General features: G+C 52.0%; 2 protein-coding genes and 1 pseudogene across 4 annotated transcripts in view; 2 read left to right on the top strand and 1 right to left on the bottom strand.

Annotated features, from left to right (window-relative positions):
* Positions 1 to 2,872: 2,872 nt before the first annotated feature.
* Positions 2,873 to 3,264, top strand: LOC118885666 (annotated as a pseudogene).
* A 7,094-nt stretch (positions 3,265 to 10,358) lies between these two features.
* Positions 10,359 to 19,498, top strand: CKM (creatine kinase, M-type). Its single transcript, XM_036834279.1, has 8 exons — positions 10,359 to 10,456; positions 12,511 to 12,719; positions 13,613 to 13,767; positions 14,282 to 14,414; positions 16,590 to 16,761; positions 17,709 to 17,832; positions 18,249 to 18,438; positions 18,960 to 19,498. Exons 2-8 carry the CDS (start codon positions 12,527 to 12,529, stop codon positions 19,136 to 19,138), a joined length of 1,146 nt encoding a protein of 381 aa, XP_036690174.1. The 5' UTR covers positions 10,359 to 10,456; positions 12,511 to 12,526; the 3' UTR covers positions 19,139 to 19,498.
* Positions 19,499 to 22,850: 3,352 nt separating this feature from the next.
* The window catches only part of MARK4 (microtubule affinity regulating kinase 4), a 29,016-nt gene continuing 27,943 nt past the window's right edge, over positions 22,851 to 23,923 (bottom strand). Inside the window, exon 17 of one of the 3 annotated variants that reach the window (XM_036834499.1) lies at positions 22,851 to 23,846. In XM_036834499.1, the coding sequence (XP_036690394.1) occupies positions 23,510 to 23,846 (337 nt within the window). In that variant the 3' untranslated portion in view covers positions 22,851 to 23,509. The remainder of the gene's footprint in view (positions 23,847 to 23,923) is intronic. The other 2 variants (XM_036834501.1, XR_005017526.1) reach the window with 2 other exon arrangements.

Below are 23,923 nucleotides of genomic sequence, written 5' to 3' on the forward strand. Positions count from 1 at the left end.
GAGCCCCGCCCCCGCAGGTGAGACCGGCCCCGCCCACCGCCCGGGGAAAGTTAAGACCTGCGGCCCCGGCCCTGCGGCAACCGTAGAACTTCGCGCGCGCGTAGTCCGTAGCCTCTAGGGCACGTCGAATCTGAGATGATTCCAGTGCGCAGGAGGCCTGGAAAGCAGAGTCTCAGCGAAACTAGAATCTTGGAAACTTTGGATCCCAGACGGATGGCCTTCTTGCAGTGCCAGCCGCCGGCTCTTTGCTTTGGCTGTGCGCCCTGCTTGGACATCTCTCCACACAGATCTCGACGTTTGTCTGGTCCCTTTTCAAAGGCCGCTTTCTCCGAGAGGCCTCCCTTGCCTGTCTCTTCTAAATTACACCTTCCCGCCAAAAGACAACCTCATTTCTCTGCTTGATTTTGTTCACAAAACTTTTCAGGACCTAAAATTATTTCATGTAACATTATAATTACTAGGTTGTGTTACATCACATTATTGGTGAGGCTAAAAATTGAGCTCTGAGTTCACATCCGATTTCAGCACTTACTAGCTGCGCAGGCCTTGGACAAGTAACTTAACCTGTCTCCGTTTCCCTAATCTGTAAAATGGGAGTAGTCAAAGGCTGTGAGAATTTTTTTTCTGGCTGTGTTCCGTCTTCGTTGCTGCACGCGGGCTTTCTCTAGTTGCGGCGAGCGGGGTCTACCAGTGCGCGGGCTTCTCATTGCAGTGGCTTCTCTTGTTGCGGAGCACGGGCTCTAGGCGCGCGAGCTTCAGTAGTTGTGGCGCAAGGGCTTAGTTGCTCCGCGGCTTGTGGGACCTTTGCGGAACAGGGCTCGAACCGGTGTCCCCTGCATTGGCAGGCGGATTTTTAACCACTGCGCCACGAGGGAAGCCGAGGCTGTAAACATTGAATGCATTAATATATGGATCGGAAGCATCTAGCAAATATTAGCTACTGGTTTTATGGTGTTACATTATTGGTTCTCCCCCACTAGAATGCCAGTTCCCTGAGGGCAGGGCTCTGTACTGTCAGCACGGTATCTTTAGCATTAAAACAACCTGGCGCAAATTAGGTGCTCAAGAAATATTTGTTGAGTGACTGACTCAATGAATCAAGTCCTAGAAATATAAATTGGCCAAAGCTGGGCGCACAGGATTCTAGCATCATCGAATTCGGTTCAAGGCGAGCTTTGCCAAACCCTGGCAGTACACCGGTCGCTGCACTACAGCATACTTCCAGCAGAGGGCGCTGTTGGTCCGTAGACCAGGCACCAGATTCCCGCGCGGCTCTCTACTCCCGTGTTCTCCGAGCCTCAGGGCAGATGCTCCCTCCTGCCGGAAGCTCTCTCTGACCACCGCAAGGCTGGAGGAAACGCCCTTCCTGGGCTCCTGCAACCTCCTGGGCTCCCATGTTCCAGCCATGCCCATCCTGGGTCATCACTTGTCTGTCTCCCATGCAGGACTGTAAGACCCAGGAGGGAAGATAGAGCCAAGGCAGTCTCAGTCCCTGCTGTGTGCCCAGTGCTACCCAGCACAGCCCGAACACAGAGAAGACACTCGGGGCAATGGTTGTTGACTGACTGATGGAAAATAAAACTCAAACTCATGCTCTAACTTCTCCAGGTATTTCTAGGGAGCAGGGTAGAAGGGGGCAGCTGAGTCCTTGTCTCCCATTGTTCTGGCCTCAGGACACTGGACATTGGTTCTGGAACTGCCACACGCTTACTACGAAGCAGTGCAGGGACTGGAGCCAGATGACCTAGGTGCAAATCCCTGCTCTGTCATTTGTTGGCTGTGTGACCCCTGAGCCAGGAACTAACCTCTCTGGTCCTCACGTTCCTGATCTGTAGAAATGGACTCACATGTGTAACCTACTTTGTGAGGCTGATGTGGGGATTAATGAGTAATCCCTGTAAAAGGCTTAGAACAGAGTGGCACATGGTAAACACTGTGTGTGTATGTGGGGTGGGGGGAGGGAGGGAATTGGAGCCAGGTAGATCTGCATTCAAATCCTGGTCTTGACATTTCCTTTCCATGTCACCTGGGGCAAGCCATGATTTTCTGAGCACCTATTTCCTCATCTATAAAACAGGGATGGGAACTTCCCTCGTGGTGCAGTGGTTAAGAATCCGCCTGCCAATGCAGGGGACATGGGTTCGAGCCCTGGTCCGGGAAGATCCCACATGCCATGGAGCAACTAACCCGTGCGCCACAACTACCGAGCCTGCGCTCTAGAGTCCGCGAGCCACAACTACTGAGCCCACGTGCCACAACTACTGAAGCCCACGCGCCTAGAACCCGTGCTCCGCAACAAGAGAAGCCACCGCAATAAGCCCGGGCACCGCAGTGAAGTTAGCCCCCGCTCGCTGCAACTAGAGAAAACCCACGCGCATCAACGAAGACCCAAGGCAGCCAATAAATAAATAAATAAATATAAAACAGGGATGATTGCACTCATCACATAGCATAGTGGTGAGGAGTAAATGAGATAAAGGCTGAAAGAAGGTGTTAACCAAGGTGACCATTTGGGCTGGCCCTGTGCCAAGCACTTTTGCACAGCGTCAGCTGGGGCTGGCATTCCTGAGTTCTTACCCAAGACAGGCCCTATGTCAGGTCTTGTCTTGTAGGTTAATTCTGTTCACCTTCACACCAACCTGCTATGATTGTCCTCATTCCACAGGTGAAGAAGATGAGGCACAGAGAGGTTAAGTGACTTGTCCAAGATCACACAGCCAAGGAGTAGCAGAGCCCCTGAATCCATAGAGCCACCCTCTGAGGTAGGCACTCTTACTTGCCATATCTAAAAAGGAGGAAATGGGCCAGGCTGCACTTCAGAGGACGCGGGGCTAGCCGGTGGAATTGGTGGGGTCTCTGGACTGGCTCTGCCATGTCAAAGGTTTTCTTTAAGATCACTCTGACGTCAGACTCTCAGCTGCCCCACAAAGTACTCTGTGTTCCCAAAAGTACACCTGTCACAGCAGTCTTAAAGTTTGCAACAGAAGAACTTAAAGTTCCTGCAACATCTAATAACTGCAATTATTACCCATAATGGAATAGGCATAAATCCTGCACAGACTGCTGGAAATGTTTTTCCAAAGCATAGTTCAGAACTGCAAATTAGGGACTTCCCTGGCAGGCCAGTGGTTATGACTCTGTGCTTCCATTGCAGGGGGCACGGGTTCGATCACTGGTCGGGGAAATAATATCTTGCAAGTTGTGTGGCCAAAAAAAAAAAACAAACTGCAAATTGTTCCTAGAGATCATGTTGGAAGTTGTTAATATCTGCTACTTGGAACATAAGATTATCTTTCAGAATGACTATTGGTATTGTTGTAAAATTGAAATCAGGCATTTAAAATCCTATGAAAACACCAATAGTTGAGGAAATAATGCAGGTGACTCTGTCCCTTCCTGTTATTCACACGCTTCATGTGAAGAGGGAAGGCTTCCGCATTGAAGGCATCACTACCGCAGAGGATCATAGTCTTTCACTGCTACCTTACAACACACACAGGTAGTTCCTGTGGGGTAAATGGATTTACCCAACTGTGTTTGAAAACTGGAGGGTGCTTCAGATGTAGAGAACAAACGTATGGATACCAACAGGGGAAAGTGGCAGGGGTGGGGGGGGGGTGGGATGAACTGGGAGATTGGGATTGACATATATACACTAATATGTATAAAATGGATAACTACTAAGAAACTGCTGTATAAAAAATAAATAAAATAAAATTCTAAAATTCAAAAAAAAAAACAACTGGAGGATGCTTCTGATCATTCTTTCTGAGAACATTTGGGAAATTAAAATGTACTGAATCTTCCTATTTGTCTTTGAGTTAAAAATGTAAGAGGATTATGGATGGTACAAGGCAGTTGGCTTGATAGCATCTGACTTGCAGATGTAAAAATAGTTGAATTCTTACTTACGTATCATTTATGATAGAGAATATAAATGTATTGATGAGTTCTTGTTATCATTTAGGTTGTTTTTGAGTTTCAAATTCATGTATTCATATAAAATTTAATTTAATATCAGAGCCCAAAATTGGCTTTTTGGATCCAGCTGTTATGTGTAAAATTGATATCCTACACCAAAGTGTTTTAACTATGATCTTGCAGAATCCAACACTTGTAATGGTGAGAATTGAAAATAAAGTAGAAGCATCTTTGGCTGAAAAAAAAAATTAAGAAAGAGGAAGAAACTGAAGCTCAGAAGGAGAAATCCCTCACCCAAGATCACAGTCAACAAGGCAGTCAGCATTTGAGCTTGATTCTAGCTGGGGGAAGGCAGCTCTAGTTCAGTCAAAGCATAACCAATTCCCTGGTCGCCTTCTCTGTTGGACTCAATTTTTTAGCATTTCCACCTTTTTCCTCCACTTGCAAGAATGCTGTGGAAATTATTCCTAATGGTCCATGAAAAGATCAAGGACCAACCAAACTCAGATGTCTTCAGTTGCCATGTTCTAATTTATTGGCAATAGGGTGAGTAATGCTTTCCTGAATATTTCCTGGTTAGGTTGCTTTACCAGATGAAAAATGGCCAAGACATTTATTAATTAAATAAAAATGCAGCAACCAAATGTGAAGATCTCAAACTGTTTCCTTTTGAAGTATCCATTAAGAAACACTGGGTGGGGACCTCCCTGGTGGCGCAGTGGTTAAGAATCTGCCTGCCTGTGCAGGGGGCACAGGTTCGAGCCCTGGTTGGGGAAGATCCCGCGTGCCTAGAGCCTGTGCTCCACAACAAGAGAATCCACCGTACTGAGAAGGCCCATGCACAGCAACGAAGACCGAACACAGGCAAAAATAAATAAAATAAATTTATTTTAAAAAAAGATAAAGCACAGCTAATTTTAAAAAAAAGAGCCTATGTCAAAAAAAAAAAGAAAACAAACAATGAAACACTGGGTGGAATGGATTGGGAGTTTGGGATTAGCAGATGCAAACTATTATATATAGGGTGGATAAACAACAAGGTCTTACTGTATAGCACAGGGATATATTCAATATCCTATGATAAACCGTAATGGAAAAGAATATGAAAAAGAATGTATACATAGATATATATGTATAACTGAATCACTGTGCTGTATAGCGGAAATTAACACGACATTGTAAATCAACTATACTTCAATAAAATAAATTAGAAAACAAAACAAAAGAGACACTGGGTAGAAGAGAAATTTGTCATACATTTTAGCTTATAAATGTATTTTCAACATCCATCCATATACAACTAACTCCTGGTTTCATTTTCTATGAAACGATTCTTTGAACTTGTCTTCCTTCTAAAATCAGAATCATCCCAAATGAACTCATATTAACTAGTGACAAAAAAAAAAAAGAAGGCACTCAACAAAATCCCCATCCAATCACTTAAGGCCTCAGTTTGCCATGTCAGGAAAATGGGTGGATGTGATGGGGGCTTTTCTATTTTCATCTCTTGGCCATAGTTTTTAAAAAGCCTCCCCCCTTTTAAATTTTTATTTATTTATTTATTTTTACTCTCTTAACTTTCATATAACATACAGCAGTGTGAATTATATTTACCCCCTTTTTTAATTTAAGAAGTAAAGTGCTGTCAGAAAGGATGTTCACAGAGAACAAAAGACTACAGAGTGAAAAGTAGGTCTTTGTCACTCCGTGATCCCCACTCTTCCCAGAAGCAAACATGATTACCAGTTTCTAGTATCCTTCCTGAGATATTCCAGGGATATGAATTGTGTGTGGATGTCTGAGCATGAGTGACCATTTAAGAAAAACACAAATGAGAAAAACCTTACCCATGGAGGTAGACTGAACAATGGCCTTGACTTTGAGTGTGGTCATGTGACTTATTTTAGTCAATAGCAGAGTGGCACAAGTGCCAGTCATGCCAGTTCTGAGCTTCGACCTAAGGGGCCTTGAACGTTGCCTTTTGCGCCCAGGCACAGGCATGAGAAAAGCTTCCCCTGAGTGACTGTTCCCCTTTAGCCCACACACCACAACGTCTCTGTAGTGTTAAAAGATAGACTGAGGTATATTAAAATTGTATTGAGTTTGAGCAAAAATCGATTCGAATCAGGCAGCATCCAATCTAGCAGATAGAAAGGAGCTTCGAGGAACTAAACAAAATGAAAGACTTTTATAGGTGGAAGGGAGCAGAAACAAGAAAGTTGTACCAGGCAAAAAAAAGCAGGCTGGTTATTGCAAGGTCACTTTCCTTTAGGGACGGCAGGGGTCTATCAGGCAGATTACCTAACTAGTGCTGATCTGAGTGGGTGGTTTAAGATTCCATCTCTGGGAGAGCCGAAACTGTCATTAAGTCTTGATTTGGTGACATGGGGCTTAGCATTTTGAGCCTGTTGTCTTGTTTTTAACATAAGCGTATGGAGCAAAGCTTCCCAGTTGTGCCCATCCCAAATCAGCCAACTCTCAGTCAACCCCACATCCATTTCAAAGCTCCTGCATTTTGGGATGGTATGTTTCACAGCATTTTTGTGGCAACAGGTATATATATATTTTTTTCTTTTTTTCTTTTTTTTCCCCCCCACTTAGCAATATATCTTGGTGCTATGATCTAAATGTTTGTGTTTTCCCAAAATTCATATGTTGAAATCCTAACCTTCCAAGGTGATAGCATTAATAGCTGGGGCCTTTGGTATTAGTAGGAGGAGAAGCCCTCATGAATGGGATCGGTGTTCTTATAAGAGAGATCCCACAAAGCTCTCTTGTACCTTCTGCCACCTGAGGATACCAGAAATCTGCGATTTGCCCTTTTCCAGCCTCAGCATCCATCCGCTGTAAAATGAGGCTTTAGCATGAACAGGTGGAATTAGGAAGGGAATGACTACCCGGTCCAGTCTGGTTCTGCTACTTCCCAGCTGTGTGATTTTGGGAAAGTGACTCAACTTCTCTGGGCTTCACTTTCTTGACTTGTAAAATTTGCATATCTACCTCACAGGACTGTTGGAGAATTAAATTGGTTAATACACATACAGTGATTGAATCCTGAAACCAGACTGCTAGGGTGATGAAGGGGGCAAGGGGATGTGGGTACAAATTGTCAGGGCCTAAAGACCCAGAAAGAGACTCTGGGCTGACAATATTGTCTGACCTTGCTGAGAGGTCTGAAAATTATCTTTACCAAAGCCTGAACCCACTCTCAGTAGCCCTGTGCCAGTTTGATTCCCAGCTCTGCCCCTTCCCAGCTGTGTGACCTTGAGCAAGTCACTTAACCTCTCTGACCCTTATTGTTGGGAATGTTAAATGAGCTAATATATGTAAAGCAGTTAGCCTAGTACTTGACATATAGGAGTGCTCCATGAGAGTTAACTGTTAGGGTGGAGACTGTGGAGTGGCCACTCAATATCCATGCTAACTTCCTTCTAGCACGTCCAGTTTTGCAGAGGAAGCATGATTCTGGGGGCAGGAGGTGTTTCTGGAGGCCCAGCCTAGAGCCTGCTCCTTCAGCCCTTCCAACAATTTTGTGAGCACCTAATATCTGGTAGGAAAGCCCTTTCTACTTAAGCTGGGTGAAGGGGTTTCCAAATGACTGATAAAGCTACTATTATTTACTTAGTCAACAAATACTCATTTATCCTGAGGGCACTGGGGAGCCATGGCAGGTTCTGAGCAGGAGAGGTCAGCAAGTAGGGAGTAGGTGGGACAGGGCAACACTGGGGCAGGAGACTAGCGAGGCTGCTAGGGCAGGAGTGAATGTGGAGGTCTTGAGCTAGGGTAGGAGGGATGGACAGGCCTTGGAGACTGATGGGCTCAGGGGCTGGGAGTGGGAGGAAGATATATGATGGGGATTACAGTGCTCCCCAAGGCCAACTGTTTCTGTGAGACTCAGAGAAGATAAAGGAGGGCTTCCCTGGTGGCGCAGTGGTTGGGAGTCTGCCTGCTAATGCAGGGGACACGGGTTCGAGCCCTGGTCTGGGAGGATCCCACATGCCGCGGAGCGACTAGGCCCGTGAGCCACAACTACTGAGCCTGCGCGTCTGGAGCCTGTGCTCCGCAGCAAGAGAGGCCGCGACGGTGAGAGGCCCGCGCACCGCGATGAAGAGTGGCCCCCGCTTGCCGCAACGGGAGAAAGCCCTCGCACAGAAACGAAGACCCAACACAGCCAAAAGTAAATATAAAAATAAATAAATAAATAAATAAAATATTAAAAAAAAAAAAAAAGAAGATAAAGGAGGTAGAGCTTATGATACAAGGTCTGCTGGAGTGTTTAACTGGCTCAGCCCTGGTCACATGACTGAACCATTGCTGCAAAGGATTATGGGAAACCGAGTTTCTGACATTTTTGGCTTCTCCAAAGGAGGTGGTCAGAGGGTGGGGGGCTCCCCAGACACAGAAAGGGCTTCGGATGCTGTGTGGCCAAAAGGAATGTCAAATGTCCACACAAGGGGTTATTAGGGATCCAGGGGGCTGAGCTGTGTGTGATGTGGCTGGATCCTGTCTCTTCCTTGCTCATAGCTCTCAGGGGCTCCTATCCCACTCACAGTGGGATGGAGACTCCTCCACGGCCCCTAGGACCCTACAGCTCTGCTCCTGTCTTCTCTCCAACCTCATCTTCTCCCTCCCACTCTCCCCTCTGCCCCATCTGCTCCAGCCCTCCAGCCGTCTCCCTGTCTCTCAGATATGCCAAGCCACTCCCACCTCAGGGCCTTTGCACCTGCTGTCCCTCTTCCAGATCCCCACATGGCTGGCTCCCTCCAGTCTCTGCTCGGATGTCACCTCCCTAGAGAGGTCTGACCTGATCTCCTCTGCTGTGCCATCACTCTCATCCCTTACCCTCTGTCACTTTCCTTCAAAGCCCCATTGTCCCTGACATTAGAGCATATATTGACTTGTTTACTCTCACTAAAATGTCACCTCCGCGAGGGCAGGGGTTTTTCTTATTTTCTGCTGTGTTCCCATTAAGTGCTTAATAAATAATTGTTGAAATGATAAATGCATAATAATTCTAGACCAGTTCCTTTTAGTTCTCTGAGCCTCAGTTTCCCTAACTGTGAAGGAGAACTTTGCCACTCTGACCTTACAGGGAAGGGGAAGTTGGTGGAGAGATCAGGGGCTGGGCCCCAAGGAAAAGTTTTCTAAGCAGCTCCACCTCCCAATAGTAACCTAGGGAGAGGTAGAGAAGGTCCCCTTTCCCTAGATCAGTGCCCCCATGCCTGGGAAGAAGTGGGGAAGACCGGGCAGGAGGGAGGAACCTCAGAGGGAAAGGAACGTTCTCTTCTTTGTTTCAATCCGGGCGCTCCCTGAACTCCTCCTGCTCCCTGGACTTGCCCCCGCTTGCCCAAGTCTTGGCGCCTTCCAGGCGGAGGAAGCAATTTCCTCTGTGCCGTCCCATTTCCGAAGAATCTCATCCTCGGCCCTTGAGGTTCCCCGTCACGGTCAAGGTGCTGAAAGCCCGGATCCCAGCGAGTCCTGCGCTCTGACCTGAGCCGCCACCCAGCCCCCTTCCCCTGCGGGTGGGGCTGGCCTCCCGGGCTCACGGCTGCCCTTGTAAGGAGGCGAGGCCTGGGGACACCCGAGAAGCCTGGTTATAATTAACCCGGACACGTGGCGACCCCACCTCCTCACACCTGCCCCCCCACACCCCCATCCCCAGCACCTCGGGTCTCCCAGAGGACACAGAGAGCTAGCTCTAAAAATAACCTCCCTTCCCGGCAGGACACGTCCCTCCCTATCCCCTCCACAGCGGAAATCTCCCAGTGTCACCAGGCGGGCGGACTGGAGTGGGAAAGGTGACCACCGCCTCCAACCTGGCTTTGAGTTAGAACAGCCCCAACTCAGCCCAGCCTGTTTCCCTCCCACCCGCTCCCAAGGAGGAAAGTACATCCAAGCACAGGCTTCTGGGGTCAGGCCACCCCTGTTCCCACCTCGGCTTTGGTCAGATGCTCCCTGTAGCTGGGTGACAGCAGGCAAATCACACAGCCTCTCTCGATCTCTGTTTCCTCTGCTGGAAAACCAGATACCTGACCTTCAGGGGCCATTGCAAGGTTTCCCCAGGGCTAGGGCTCAGGACCTGCTGTTTGCTGGGGTCAAGGCCACTGGGGGCTGAGGAGAGGCTGGTGGCCCAGCGGAGAGCCAGGGGAGGGTGGCTTCTACGTGCCTGGGACATTCCCTGACACTATCCCGTGGCCCCGGCGGGGGGCCAGCTGTCCCCGCCAGCCCGACTCAGCACTTGGTCAGGGGACCAGCTTGGTCGGGTGTGGGGGGGGTCTGGGCCCAGACCCTGGGGCAGCCCATAGAAGGCCATGGGGATGGGCGTGAGGCATGCCTGGGTTCAGGGTGGGCACGATGCCTGGGCGGTGAGGTGAGAGGCTCAGCTGCCTTCCAGCCCCCTCCCGGGGGGCAGCCCCTCCCAGCCAATAGCACAGCTCGGGCTCCCCCCTATATAAGGCCCGGGCTGCGGGCCTTTCCCTCGGGTCAGTGTTGCCTCCGGGATACAGACAGCCCCTTCCAGCACAGTCCAGCCAGGTACTGCCTGGGGTGGGATTTGGGGTGGGGTCCAGAGTGGGGTCCTCCTCTGGAATCAGAGGCCGAGCTGGCTCTGGAAGGGGTCTTACGTGTCCTCCCCCGCGTCCTCCTGCACACAGGTGGGTCAGTGTGTGGCAAGGTGGACCTCGTGTCAGAGAGTCCCCTCTACCTGTGAGCCCCTGACTCCCGACTGTGACTTGTGATCTCTGCGGCACAGGGTCCTGGGGAGGGTTCCCAGCATGGGAGGGAGTCTTGACAGATGCCAGCTGTCACCCCCTGCAAGGGGCTTCGGGCCAGGCCTTGTTCATGATGCTTTGCCAACAGAACTGGGTGCCATATACTGTGGGAGGGGTCTGTGTGTCACCTGTCAGGGTCTCTGCGAGGGCAGGGACTGCGGGGTCTTTGCGTTGGTGACCTTGTGGGTCCCTATGGTGTTCCACACACTGTGACCTTGTGGCTAACTTTCCGTGGCTCCTGCATGAGTACCTGTATCCTGGGTGTGTCTCTGAGCTTGGAGGTGTGCGAGTGTGGGTCTGTTTACGGTGTGATCTGGGGGTCCATGGTGACGTGTGTGTGGGGGGCTCTGGGGCTATGATTCCTGGTGTCTCTTGGGCTCACCAACCTTGCTTCCGTGCCTTCTCCTGGCCTCTCCCCAGCAGGGATGGGGGTGGGGACATGCTCTGAAGGGGGCTTTCTGGGTTGAAAGCCCTTGAGCCCCACGGCCTGAATGCATATCCTCCCGGCCACCCTGGTCCACCTGTCTCTGGCCTGCTGACTTGGTGCAAGCCGAGACCCTGGAATGTGGGGGGTGGCGGCGGGGGAGGAGGAGTTTGCCAGACTCTAAAAATAAATCCCCAGCCCTGGACATCAACTCCAAAGGCTTTCGTGGGTTTTCATCCCCCTTGGCCTGACGCCTCGGCCTTCCTCTCACCCTGGTCCCCATCTCCTTCCCACCATCCTACCTGCTTCCCATTCCTGGAGCTGGGAATGAGTATCCCATCCCTACCACCACCACTAAGGGGTCCCTTCTCCTGGGTCTTGTGGATAAAAGTAATAATAACAATAATAGCAGCCACCCCTCTAGGTATCAGGCCCCAACTCCATGATGGGGCCTGTCCTCAACCGGCCACATGCTTGAGCTCAAAGAATCCTCCCGGCAACCCCATGGGGAACGTTCAGTTCACAGAGGACAGAGGCTCAGAGAGGCTGAGTAACTGGCCTGGGGTCACACAGCCCGGAAATGGCATAGATGGGATTTGAACCCAGTTCTGTCAAACTCAGAGGCTGAGCTGTTCTTCTGTGCCCTGCAGGAGAGGTGTCAGCAAACAGAGGTGGGGGCAGGGAACCAGCCATCACTCCCACCCTGCCCCTCTTCCCTCGACTGAGCACCCAAGAACATTTATGGAGAGAATGTCCCTTTTCTGCTCACACACTCATTGCCAGAAACACCCTCCATCTTCTCACCAGCTCCTCACAGTTTAAAATAACAACAATAATAATAATAGCTGAGCAAAATAATGATCATTGTGTTCCAGGCACTATTCCAAGTGCTTTACATAATTAACTCACTTCATCCTTCCAACACCTCCATGAGGTGAATGCTATTATACCTGCATTTTACAGGTGAGTACTTTGAGGCACAGAGAGGTTAAGCAACTCACCCAAGGTCACACAGCTTGTTGTAAGTGGCAGGGCTGGCATTCAAAGCCAGGCTGTCTGATTCTAGAACCTACACTCTTACCATGCCATGATTACTACTCTGGCTTGAGGGGTTCCCCCCTCCATTTTCCAGCTGGAGAAACGGAGTCTCTAGCAAGGTTACTAGTCTAGGGTCACCTGCCAGGATGCGGTGGAGCTAAGATCCTAACACAAAACTCTTGATACATCCTGTCGAGATGCAGGGGCTCAGAGAGGGGATCCCTCTGGCTCCAAGTCACACAGCACAGGAGTCAGGACTGACCCTCAGGCCTGCCTGACCCCAGAGACTGGCTCTGTTCTTTGGCTGGTCTCTACTGGATGTGAACTAATCTTCCCCTCCGCCCCTGCCCACCAGGCCCCCCACGCCGCCACCATGCCGTTCAGTAACACCCACAACAAGTACAAGCTGAACTTCAAGGCTGAGGAGGAATACCCAGACCTCAGCAAGCACAACAACTACATGGCCAAGGCACTGACCCCTGAGATCTACAAGAAGCTGCGGGACAAGGAGACGCCATCTGGTTTCACTGTGGACGATGTCATCCAGACAGGTGTGGACAACCCAGGTAAGCCTCCTTGGTGGAGCATCACAGGGACCAGAAGGCTGGGGGGGCTCTGGAGGCTGCCTGCCAGGCCTCGATCCCACCTCCCTGGGTCTCAGTTTTCCCATCTGTAAAATGGGGACCATACCCATGGGGCTGTTGTGAGAAACAGATGAGCTGAGATGGGTGAAGTGCTTGGGACAGGGTCCGGCACGTGGTAAACCACTCGCTAAATGTGCAGGAGTATAATGTGAGACTCCCCTGAGGAAGCTAATGCACCTCCCAGGCCTCAGTTTCCTCACCTGCAAAATGGGCACCCATGTTGGGAAAACATAGGCATCAGTACACATGGAGCGGCGCCTGGCACAAAGTGAGCGCTCAGACTCTGACAGGGGGGTATCATGAGTGCTGCGCTTCCTTCTCCAAGGACACCCCGCCAGGGCGAGTGGAACTGGGCAGGAGCCCAGCTTCTAGCCTTAGCCCCCAACTCATGGTGTGATTGAGGGGAGAGGCCCTTTCTCTCCAGGCCTCTGTTTCCCCACTTGGGAAATAAGAGGGTCTTTCAAGTCTCTTATTATCTGTGGCTGATAGTCTAAGGTTCTGAAATTTTTTAGGGGAAGAGTCCATGATTTGGGGACTCTGACATGGTAATATTTTTAGTAACTGGCCCCCCAGACTCCTTCTCCTCTGTCCTGCCCGCAGCCTTCCTCCCACCCCCCCAGATGCCACCTTGACCTTTCCCAGCCTTCCCTCCCCATTCTTACCAAGCCTCAGCCTTCTCAGTTCTGACCCAGAGGTGTCGAGTGAACTCCCTTGCACGCGCACGCACATACACACACAGTCTACACTGGACCCAGGAGCCCAGGCCTTTCTTGCTGGGGACGAGCGCCTCTGACCTCCCCCCCCGACCCCCCCAGGTCACCCCTTCATCATGACCGTGGGCTGTGTGGCTGGTGACGAGGAGTCCTACACGGTTTTCAAGGACCTCTTTGACCCCATCATCCAGAACCGGCACGGGGGCTACAAACCCACCGACAAGCACAAGACTGACCTCAACCACGAGAACCTCAAGGTCGGCTGCCCCCAGGGGAGGGGAGGGGTGGGAGAGAGAGGGTAGAGGGATGAGGAGAAGAGGAGGAGAAGGGAGGAGGTGGGGGAGACACCCAGAGAGACAGGGAGACGAACAGAGATGGAGAGAAACACAGAGGGAGATGGGAAGAGAGAGGGACAGAGAAACACGAAGTCAGGCAAGGAGATGGGGCTGGGGGCAGTGGGGGTGGGGAGGGAGAGAGAGAGAGAGAGAGGGAGGGAGGGAGGGAGGAAGGCAGGTACAAAACAGACACGTAGAAGAGGGAGAAACAGAGACACAGAGATGGAGAGAGAAAAATGGAGAGAGAGAGAGAGAGAGAGAGGGAGAAGGGGGGGTGGTGGTGAGGGAGGCCAGTGGGGAGGGAGGAGCCAAAGGAAGCAGCAGAGAGCCTGAGAGAGCTGGGAGGGCCTGGCGGGAGACTTGACCTCGCTGGGGAGGGGGGGCAGGGCTCACAGGATGGCCCGCCCTGCCCTGACCCCCCCCACCCATTCTCTAGGGTGGAGACGACCTGGACCCCAACTACGTGCTCAGCAGCCGCGTCCGCACGGGCCGCAGCATCAAGGGCTTCTCGCTGCCCCCCCACTGCTCCCGCGGTGAGCGCCGGGCCGTGGAGAAACTCGCCGTGGAAGGTGAGAGCTCCCACCCCGCACACTACCGGGGTCCCCCAGCTGTGGCTCTGCTCCTCCGTGGGCAGGTCTCTGGACTCCCCTGGGCCCCCATTTTCCAAAACACTGAAGGAACTTGGTAAGTCATGAGTACTTGGTGAGTGACAGCTGGCAGCATTACCCCTGGTGGAAGCCTGGGGGTGCTGTCGAGACTTGACACCCAATTGCGCCAGGGTCCTGACCTTCGTCCATCTATTCATCCATCCACCCATCCATTAAGCAAACATTTACGGTTGTTCTCGCTCTGTGTGGGGAGCTGGGGCTCCCGTGATGAATAAGATGGACAAGGTCACTGCTCTCACAGAGCTGTCAGCCTGGTGGGGAGATAAGAGGAAACACAGAAACCAACAAAAGAACAAGATAATTCCAAAATGCCATGAAGCCAAGAAACAAGGGTTGTGGCACAGAATGACAGGCGAGAGCTACGTTAGAAAGGAGTTGAGACCTGACTGACAAGAAGAAGCCAAGCTTGGGAAGAATTCCAAGCAGGTGGAACAGCAAGTGCAAAGGCCCTGGGATGGGAAGGTGTGTTGGAGGCATAGCAAGGAGACCAGTGTGCCTGGAGCCGAGTGGCTGATGGCGGGAGGGGAGGAGATGAGGTCAGAGGGGTGTGGGTGGCCAGGTCGTGCAGAGCCTTGTGGGCTGTTGCGAGGACTATGGCTTTGACCCTGTGGGAGAAGGAAAGCTTGGGAGGGTGGTGAGCAGAGGAGGGACAGGTTCAGACTAATAGGGATCCCTCTGGCTGCTGTGCAGGGAGCAGACTGTGGGCAAAGGTAGGAGAGAGGCTGAGAGGGGGCAACTGCAGCTGTCCAGGTTGGGGGTGAGGGGTAGCAATGGAATGGGGAGAAAGAGTGGGTATGTTTGGGAGGTAGAACTGTTAGGGCTGGCAGGCAGTGTTGTTCTGCTAAATGTTTAACAATTGGCTCTCAAAAAAAAAACAAACAACAAACAAAAAACCCAAACAAACAAAAAAACAAGCCCTGATTTGCAGCCAGCAACTACCAATTTCTCTGGTGTAAACTCTCCTACTGTGGCCAATTTTAAGCTAATCACGTGACATCATACAGAGCTGGGCAATGGGAGGAAACGTGCAGTAGCACATCGTTATGTAGCATTTCCACCATACAGATACAATAGATGAAAATAACTTCAAGAACATAGAAAATAGTAAGTGTAGTAAAATAATTAGAAAGTGATAGTTCTGAGTATTTATTCCCTATGTTTTAAATATAATTTATTTAATTGTAAGGTTTTTAATTAATTAATTAATTTTATTTATTTTTGGCTGCGTTGGCTCTTCCTTGCTGCGTGCGTGCTTTCCCTAGTTGCGGTGCGCGGGCTTCTCATTGCTGTGGCCTCTCCCGCTGCGGAGCACGGGCTCTAGGCACGCGGGCTTCCGTAGTTGTGGCTTGCGGGCTCCAGAGCGCAGGCTCAGTAGTTGTGGTGCACGGGCTTAGTTGCTCCGCGGCATGTGGGATCTTCCCGGACCAGGGCTTGAACTCTTGTCCCCTGCCTTGGCAGGCGGATTCCTAACCACTGCGCCACCAGGGAAGCCCTAATTGTAAGTTTTTATAATTTACTTTTAACAACATAATATAGTATATAGTATATGATATAGACTATATTATGTGGTATATTATACAAATAATGTATAAAATATATAAAATACGTATATGTATTATATAAATAAATTTATTATACACATAATACATATGTATTATGTATTATGAATACATATGAATACATACAAATACTATAAATACTATAATATAATAATGTTTACTGATGGCTCCCGGATTCCTGAGACTTTGACTCTCTGTCCTGGCAGCCAGCAGGAGCAGGCACCAGCACACTACGGCTCGCAGGTGAATTGGATGTGAGGCTTGGTGGCGGGAAGGGGAGAATCCACGTTTTTTGTCTTGAGCACTTGGTGTGGGTTTTCCCAGGGCAGACAGGGGAGGAGCACGCTTTGGGGAGGGGTCATGGATCTGGGTTTAGACACAGTGTTTAGGCGCCTTTGGGACCTCCACAGGGCCAAGGTCCAGGCCCGTTAGGGGTAGCAGTGTGGGGTCCCCAGGGCCTCTGTGCCCCACTCGAGGTGGGGCAGGCTTTTGACCACTCCCTCCTGCGGCCCCTCAGCCCTCAACAGCCTGACGGGAGAGTTCAAGGGGAAATACTATCCTCTGAAGAGCATGACAGAGAAGGAACAGCAGCAACTCATCGATGACCACTTCCTGTTTGACAAGCCCGTGTCCCCGCTGCTGCTGGCTTCAGGCATGGCCCGAGACTGGCCCGATGCCCGTGGCATCTGGTGAGGCCCCCCTGCCCTATGGCCCCCTTCGCCCCTGCCTCCTCCAGCCTTCCCGTGACTTTCCACCAAAGTCAAGACCATAACAGTAATTATCCAGAATCATCTTGCCCTCCACCCCTGCCCACCCTGTGGTCTGCATGTCACATTTTGGGAAACTTGAAACTTAAGACTTGAACCAGACTCCCTGGATTCAAATCCCAGCGCTGCCACTTACTAGCTGTGTGACCTTTGGCACATGATTTAACATGTCTCTGCCCCAGTTTCCCCATCTATAAAATGGCGATCATGATAATTCATAGCTTTTGGGGTTCTTGTGAGGATTAATTGAGTTAATTTATGTAAAGTATTGGAAAAAGTGTCTGGTATATAGTAAGTGCTCATATTGGCCATTAGTATGATTTTTATTACCAGCTGTTGTTGCTAGCTGGGCTTTCCATGAATCTTTGAATCCCTGATTCTGATAGTCAAAGATTTTAAAAGGTTTTGAGGACCTAGGTTTCAAAAGATTTGGAGAGTGTAGGTTGTAAGATTTCAAGACTTTAAATATTTTTAGATTCCACTAATTTCCGATTCTGTGATTCAGTGGTTTCAAACATTTCCAGATCCTGGAGTTTTACAGTTCTAAAACTCTTTCTAAGATGCTACAATGTGATGGGAAGATTTATCAATTCTGATTCCTGGCTTCCGTTTTTCAAAGATTCTGAGATTCTAAGAGTCTATAATGTTCAAAGAATTAAGACCCTAAAAGTCACTGATCCCAGGATTCGAGATTCCACCGGTCCAGTGACATTAGAGTCTACAGGTGTTAGCTTCTGAGACTTTGAGGTGCTCCCACCTCTTGCCCTTCAGGCCCGCTGCCCCCTAGCGGCGGGTATGTGTTTGCAAGACGCAGGGGAATGGGGTTCCCGCGGAGCTGATTCCTCGGCCTTTTGCTGCGCCCGACCTAGGCACAATGACAACAAGAGCTTCCTGGTGTGGGTGAACGAGGAGGACCACCTCCGAGTCATCTCCATGGAGAAGGGGGGCAACATGAAGGAGGTTTTCCGCCGCTTCTGCGTGGGGTTGCACAAGGTAGGTGCCTGCCTCTCGCGTGACTCCACGTGACCTCCACAGCTGCTTTCCGAGGCCCCTCCCCTCGGAACCCGGCTCCTCCCTATACCCAAGCCACGCCCCTCAGCACCCGCCCCACTCGCTTTCCAAGGCCCCGCCCTTTGAGAAACCGGCCCCACCCCTATGTTCAAGCCCCGCCCCTACGAACCCGCCTTCCCGGCGTCCTCAAGCCCAGCCCCCTCAGAATCCTGCCACCACCTGTGCGGTCGGGCCCCTCCCCTCAGAATCTCGTGCCTCCAGGTCTTCCAGACCCGCCCCCTCGGAATCCTACCCCTACTGACATTCTCACACCCTGTCCCTCCGAACCCTGTCCGGGTTGTGGGTGTATTTGGGGGCGCCCGCCGGCGCTGATCCCAGGTCCTCTCCCCCTACCTCAGATTGAGGAGATCTTCAAGAAAGCCGGCCACCCCTTCATGTGGACCGAGCACCTGGGCTACGTGCTCACCTGCCCATCAAACCTGGGCACCGGGCTGCGTGGAGGCGTGCATGTGAAACTAGAGCACCTGAGCAAGCATCCCAAATTCGAGGAAATCCTCACTCGTCTGCGCCTGCAGAAGCGGGGCACAGGTGCGGCCCACATCCCCTCCTGTGGCTTCTGCGGCTGGCCCTTTGCGGCGGCTGAAGGGGAGGTGGGGCATCCCCACGAGTTCTGGGGGTCGGCAAGGGCTGCCCTTCTGTGAGCTTCAGGTCCTTCCTCTGCAAATAGGCATCAGCACGCCTTATCTCAGATGAGTCAATATACCATCATGGTTATATAATTAATATACACTGTGTATGTCCCTGGCCGCCTAGGGACCTCACTTTCCCATCTGTAAAGGGGAGGATGGTCAGGATTCGACCCCAGGCAGCCCGGCTCCAGAGCTCAACTCTGTTACCCACCATGTTGGATGGTCGAGGGGTGAGGTACCTAAAGCCGGAGATGTGGGCCCGTGAATACACAGACGCTTAGGAAACTGCGTGCACTTAACCTTTACACAGTAGGCACTCACTCAGTACGTGCGGCAGTCGCCGTTGGCACGGGGGTTGCGTCCCGGGCCCCGCTCCTGCACCTCTGCTCGCTCCTTAGCCCCTGCCTCCTATTCCCACAGGTGGCGTGGACACGGCCGCCGTGGGCTCAGTGTTCGACGTGTCCAACGCCGATAGGCTGGGCTCGTCGGAGGTAGAACAGGTGCAGCTGGTGGTGGATGGTGTGAAGCTCATAGTGGAGATGGAGAAGAAGCTGGAAAAGGGCCAATCCATCGACAACATGATCCCCGCCCAGAAGTAGGCGCACTGCCCGCCCGCCGCCGACTGCTGGAGCCCCAGCCAAAGGGAGGACCCGGCCCACCGGAGGCCCGCCCTTCATCCTTTGCCCCGCCCCTTTATCCCGGAGTCCCGCCGATAAAGGTTTAGTCTACCCGGGGCTCTAGCCACCCTCCTTCGAGTTCCAGTTCCAACCAGAGTTCCAACCAATGGGCTCCATTCTCTGGGTTCTGGCCAATGAATAACCTCCCTTATGCTCTCCTCTCCTTTTCCCTGAGCTCCGCCCACCATCAGGAGCTCTGGCTAATGGAGAGCACCCTAGCTCACCTGGGGCTCATGCTTTTTCTCCGCTCAAAGCAACAAATAAAAGCAATGGTGGCCTTAGCGTTGTGTGCGATAGTTATGGGGGGGGGAGGGAGGAGGAAAAGGAGGAGGAAAGACTTTTGTAATTGGCTACTGTGTGACCTCGAAGTGGTTTGCCGTCTCTAGACATGTCCTAGGGCTAGCCATGCTTTATCTCATCTCTAAAATGAGGCAAAGTTAGGGTACAGAGTCTAATCCAAACATTACAAAGCTCTATGGGGAATCTGAGACCCGGAGAGGTATGGTCCAGTGTCACACCGCCGAGCTTGGGCCCTTCCCAACCTCGGCTCCCAATCACTCACGCTCAGATCTCAAACACAGGGTCCTCGCGAGGGAGAAACGGAGGCCAAAGAAAGTGTCTGAGACTTGAATTTGGCCCCCCGGCCTCCGGTTTGAGACCTCCCATGCATCTCATCACTGTCTACTTCATTATGCTTTTCACTGGCCTCCTTCTGTGCGATCTGACTTCAGCCCTCTACAGCTGCTAGCAGTCTTTCCAACTTTCCTTACTTTGCTCGAGAACCTGCCATGGCTCCCCACATCGCCTAGAACGCTCTCGTATTAAGTGCGATTCTTCAAGGCCAAACAAATTCATACCATTTGCTGAAGGCTCATCCTTCTAGTTCTTTTCCCATGATTCACCTATATACTCTTTTGTTCCTTACACCCTGCAATTCCCACCTTAATGTCTGCCCAAGCTGTTTCCTCCTCCAGACTGGGGCTTGGGTCAGAGCATACCTGTGAAGTCTTTAAGGATAGGACTTTCGGAGAGCTCGGTCCCAGGAAAGAGCAGGAAGGGGCCTTGGGGTCGCGTGTGGGAGAAGCAGGTAATAGACGTCAAGAAACATCTGAACATGTATTGGGTGTTGGCCACGTCAATCACTTCTACTTGACCCAATAGGCTGAGGCCTCCGTTTGCTAGGGCATAGCACGTGGGCCCCTAAAGAGACAAAGGCCTCAGAAGAAAAGGTGAGGCAGAGTTAAGAAGACAGAGCCCCCAGGGACCTGGAGGAGGCACTTTTTCAAACCTTGTCACATAGGTAAAGGGCCCTTATAGATCAAGAACTCTCTCCATTTTCCAGAGGGGAAACTGAGGCCCGGGGATGTCAGAGTTCCCAGAGAGATTACCAAAACAGAAAGGTTAGAAGAGACCCCAAAGATCAAAGCACGCAGGGCCGGTTAGACATGGGGATGCCCTTTACAATACTGTCCCCAAATGAAGATCCCATCACTAGTCCCAGCTCCAGCCCTGAGGCCACACAGACCACACACACTCCAGCCAGTAAGGTCTGAGCCAGCCGAATCCAGAGTCCAGGCACTTGTCAGCTACCATGCCTGTCCCGCCCATTTTGCCTCATAAGGCTGAAGTCCACCCCTTCTCTCCTCACCTTCTGTCCGGTCCTGACCTCCTCGCTACTCTTCTGACCTGATTCCTTCCCTCCATTCACAGCACAAAACTGCCCCTGCCTCTCCCTTACTCACAGCCTTGCCATGGCTCCCCAGTACCCTTGGTACAAAGCCCAGGTGCCTCTCCGCAACCCTCAAGGCCCTGCCAGCATCTCCAGCCTCATCTCTCACAGTGACTCTATACTCACTCAAGTCATGTGTCATTTGCTGAAGGACCTGTACGCTCTCTGGCTTCCCAGCCATTGTACACGCTGTTCCCTCTGCCTAGAACACGTGACCCACACCCCGCCATGTCTGGTTAGCTGCTCATCGTTTTCTCCATCACAGCCAAGCTGTTCCTCCCAGGAAGCCCTCCCTGGCTAGGGCAGTTTCCCCCTTTGCACTCCTGCGGGCTCTGGACTCCCCCATACCAGCCCTACCCACTCTGGATCACTGAGGACACGGCTGTCTCCTCCACTGGACCGTGAGCCCCACGAGGGCAGGGCTGGGGCTGTTCTGGTCACCACTGTGTCCCCAGCACAGGGCTGGGCACAAAGGAAGCCCTCCGGGATTGAGGTTTCGTGACAGGGTTGGTTCCCCCGACACACACCTCATTTTTCTACCCTCTCAACTGTAAACACTTCTCTTTCAGCAGAGTCCTATTCTGGCCTCACTCATGACAGGAGTTTGGCTCTGCCCCAGACCCTGAATTTTTCAACACTGGCCACTCTTTAATCTTTACCACCCTTCATTTCTCATTTGACTTTCCTGTCAGCTCCGTGAAGAATACAACAGTTGACCCTACTATGCTCTAAATGGGCAATTGAGGCAGTTTGACTAAGCCTCTTCCCTGCATGCAACCCTCCACGGCTCCCCAGTGTCCTCGGATGAAAGCCCAGCCTGCTCACTTTGGCCCACAAGGCCCTGGGTGAAGCAGCCCCGCCCTCCAGCACTGGACAGCCCTCTACTGCTTAAGTCTATCGTGCTTCCACTTCCCTTCTCCTGCTCCTGACACCTTGACTTTCTTTTGGGGAGCCCCTTCTAAGTCCAGTTGTAGGCACAGGCCACTCCAGAGTCACAGCGACTGGTCCAGGGACGATCACACGACTTAAGCTCGGCAGACTTTCTGCTGCAGCAACTAAGCTGGAAGGATAAAAGCTTGGAACTGCTGGCATCATCATTGCCATCAGGGAGTGCCTACTGGATGAAACTACTAGAATGAAACTCACACTGAAAAAAGCAGAGGTGAGCTGGCCTGCTGCCTAGATCCAGATGTACCTGAAGTCAGGCACCCCCTGGCCTATGATATGAGCAAACACCTTTTTGCTTAAGTGTAGATGGATTATGAGTCCTAATACAGCATTTCTCTTGCCAATTCTCCACCCACCCCCAACACAGCAGCCACCCTGAAATTACCCACAGTTCTCTGAGCTATACCATGCACTTCCACTTCCAGGCTTGTGCCCAGGGCATACCGAATACCTGGTCAACTCCTACTCATCCTTCAAAGCCCAACTCCGGCACCAGTTCCTCCGGAGTGCCTTCCCCACACCCCCTCACTTTCTCTTCTGTGGCCCCCAAAGCAATGGTTTCTCTAGTGTCTATCAGAACCCCCCCACAATAGACAGGGGCTCCCTGTGTCTCCGTGTCCACACTGGGCCTGGCATGGAGTAGGCACCGGTCAATGACTGTTTATTGAATAAATGTACTGCTGGAGTAAGAAGTGGCTTAGAGTCCAGTATAACATGTGGGTGGGTATGTGAATGGATGAACGGGGGTCCGATATAGGAACTGGGGCCTCGTGGATGAGGCCGAGTCCTGTCCTGCCCTCTTCCACAATCATCCTTGACCCTCACACCCCCACTACTCCCATTCTGCAGATGAGAAAACCGAGGCTCAGAAAGGAGAAACCACTGGCCCAGTCACACACCTCCTCTTCATCTCACTTGCAGGTGAGGGCAGGGAAGGAAGACCCCAGGGTCAGCGTGGGGGAGGGGGGACTTCCTAAGTTTATTGGGCAACAGGCTGCAGGTGAGGGGCTGACAGGAGGAGGGTGGGGCTGTAATAACTTAAAAACCGGAGGTGAGAGCGGCAGCTCCTCGGGAGACCTCTGCAGAGGGGAGGGTCCGGGGGTATTTACAAGGATTTGTACAAAGTGCCCCGCGCCAGCCTGGGGCAGGAAGGGGGGGTTCGAGCAGGAGGGGATGGGGAGGGGAAGGAATCTGCCTCTCTGACCCCCACTCCCGACCCCACCCACCCCAGTTCTCCAGCCTTTAGGCTCAGCAACTCTTCTTGCCCCTGCCCAAGGCCTAATTCTTGAGCTGTTGGGGGGGAATGGAAGTTTCCTGTTTCCCTTTCTGCCCCCGCCCTGCCCCCAAAGTTTCCTCAGGTGCCCCGAGGCAGGGTGAGGGGGGACAGGACAAGCTGGAGGCTCCAGGAATGTGCCAGCTTTCCCTGCTAAGCCCCTTTGCTCTTCTCTCCTGCCCAGCGGCCCCAGAGAACAGCAGAGGGGACAGTCTCTGTCCCCAGATCGATTTCAGGGAAACTGAAGTGATGACAAAGGGAGAATCCCCTCCTTGATGCCCTTTCTCTCCTGCCGAAGCGAAGTAGGAGAGGAAAAGAGGAGGGGACCCAGGGCCGTGACGGCTCAGAGCTCGAGGTCATTGGAGATGCGGGTGACGAGGGTGCGGAAGGCCAGGGCAGTGCCCGCCACGCGGCGGAAGAGAACTCCTCGCAGGCCCGGCCGGGGCAGCTGGCAGACCTCCACTTCAAAGTGGGACAGGGGCTCGGGCCCGCCCGCACCCCCGTGCAGGCAGGCCAGCAGGAACGGCTGGGGCTGGCGGCAGCGGCAGCGGGCGGCCGCCGTGGCCTGGCGCAGAGCTGCCATCAGGGCCTCGGGCGGGCGCGAGCTGGTCAGCTTCACACTCCAGGGGAATCGGAGCAGCCGGGGGGCGGTTTCCGTTTGATCCCAAGGTAGATGGCAACTGAGGTGGGAAGATATTAGGGGTTAAAGATGGGGGAGAAGAGGAAGGTAACCCACTGTTCCCACTTTGGGACAGAC

The sequence above is a fragment of the Balaenoptera musculus genome, chromosome 19 (assembly GCF_009873245.2).
Source record: "Balaenoptera musculus isolate JJ_BM4_2016_0621 chromosome 19, mBalMus1.pri.v3, whole genome shotgun sequence".
Classification (NCBI taxonomy): Eukaryota; Metazoa; Chordata; class Mammalia; order Artiodactyla; family Balaenopteridae; genus Balaenoptera; species Balaenoptera musculus.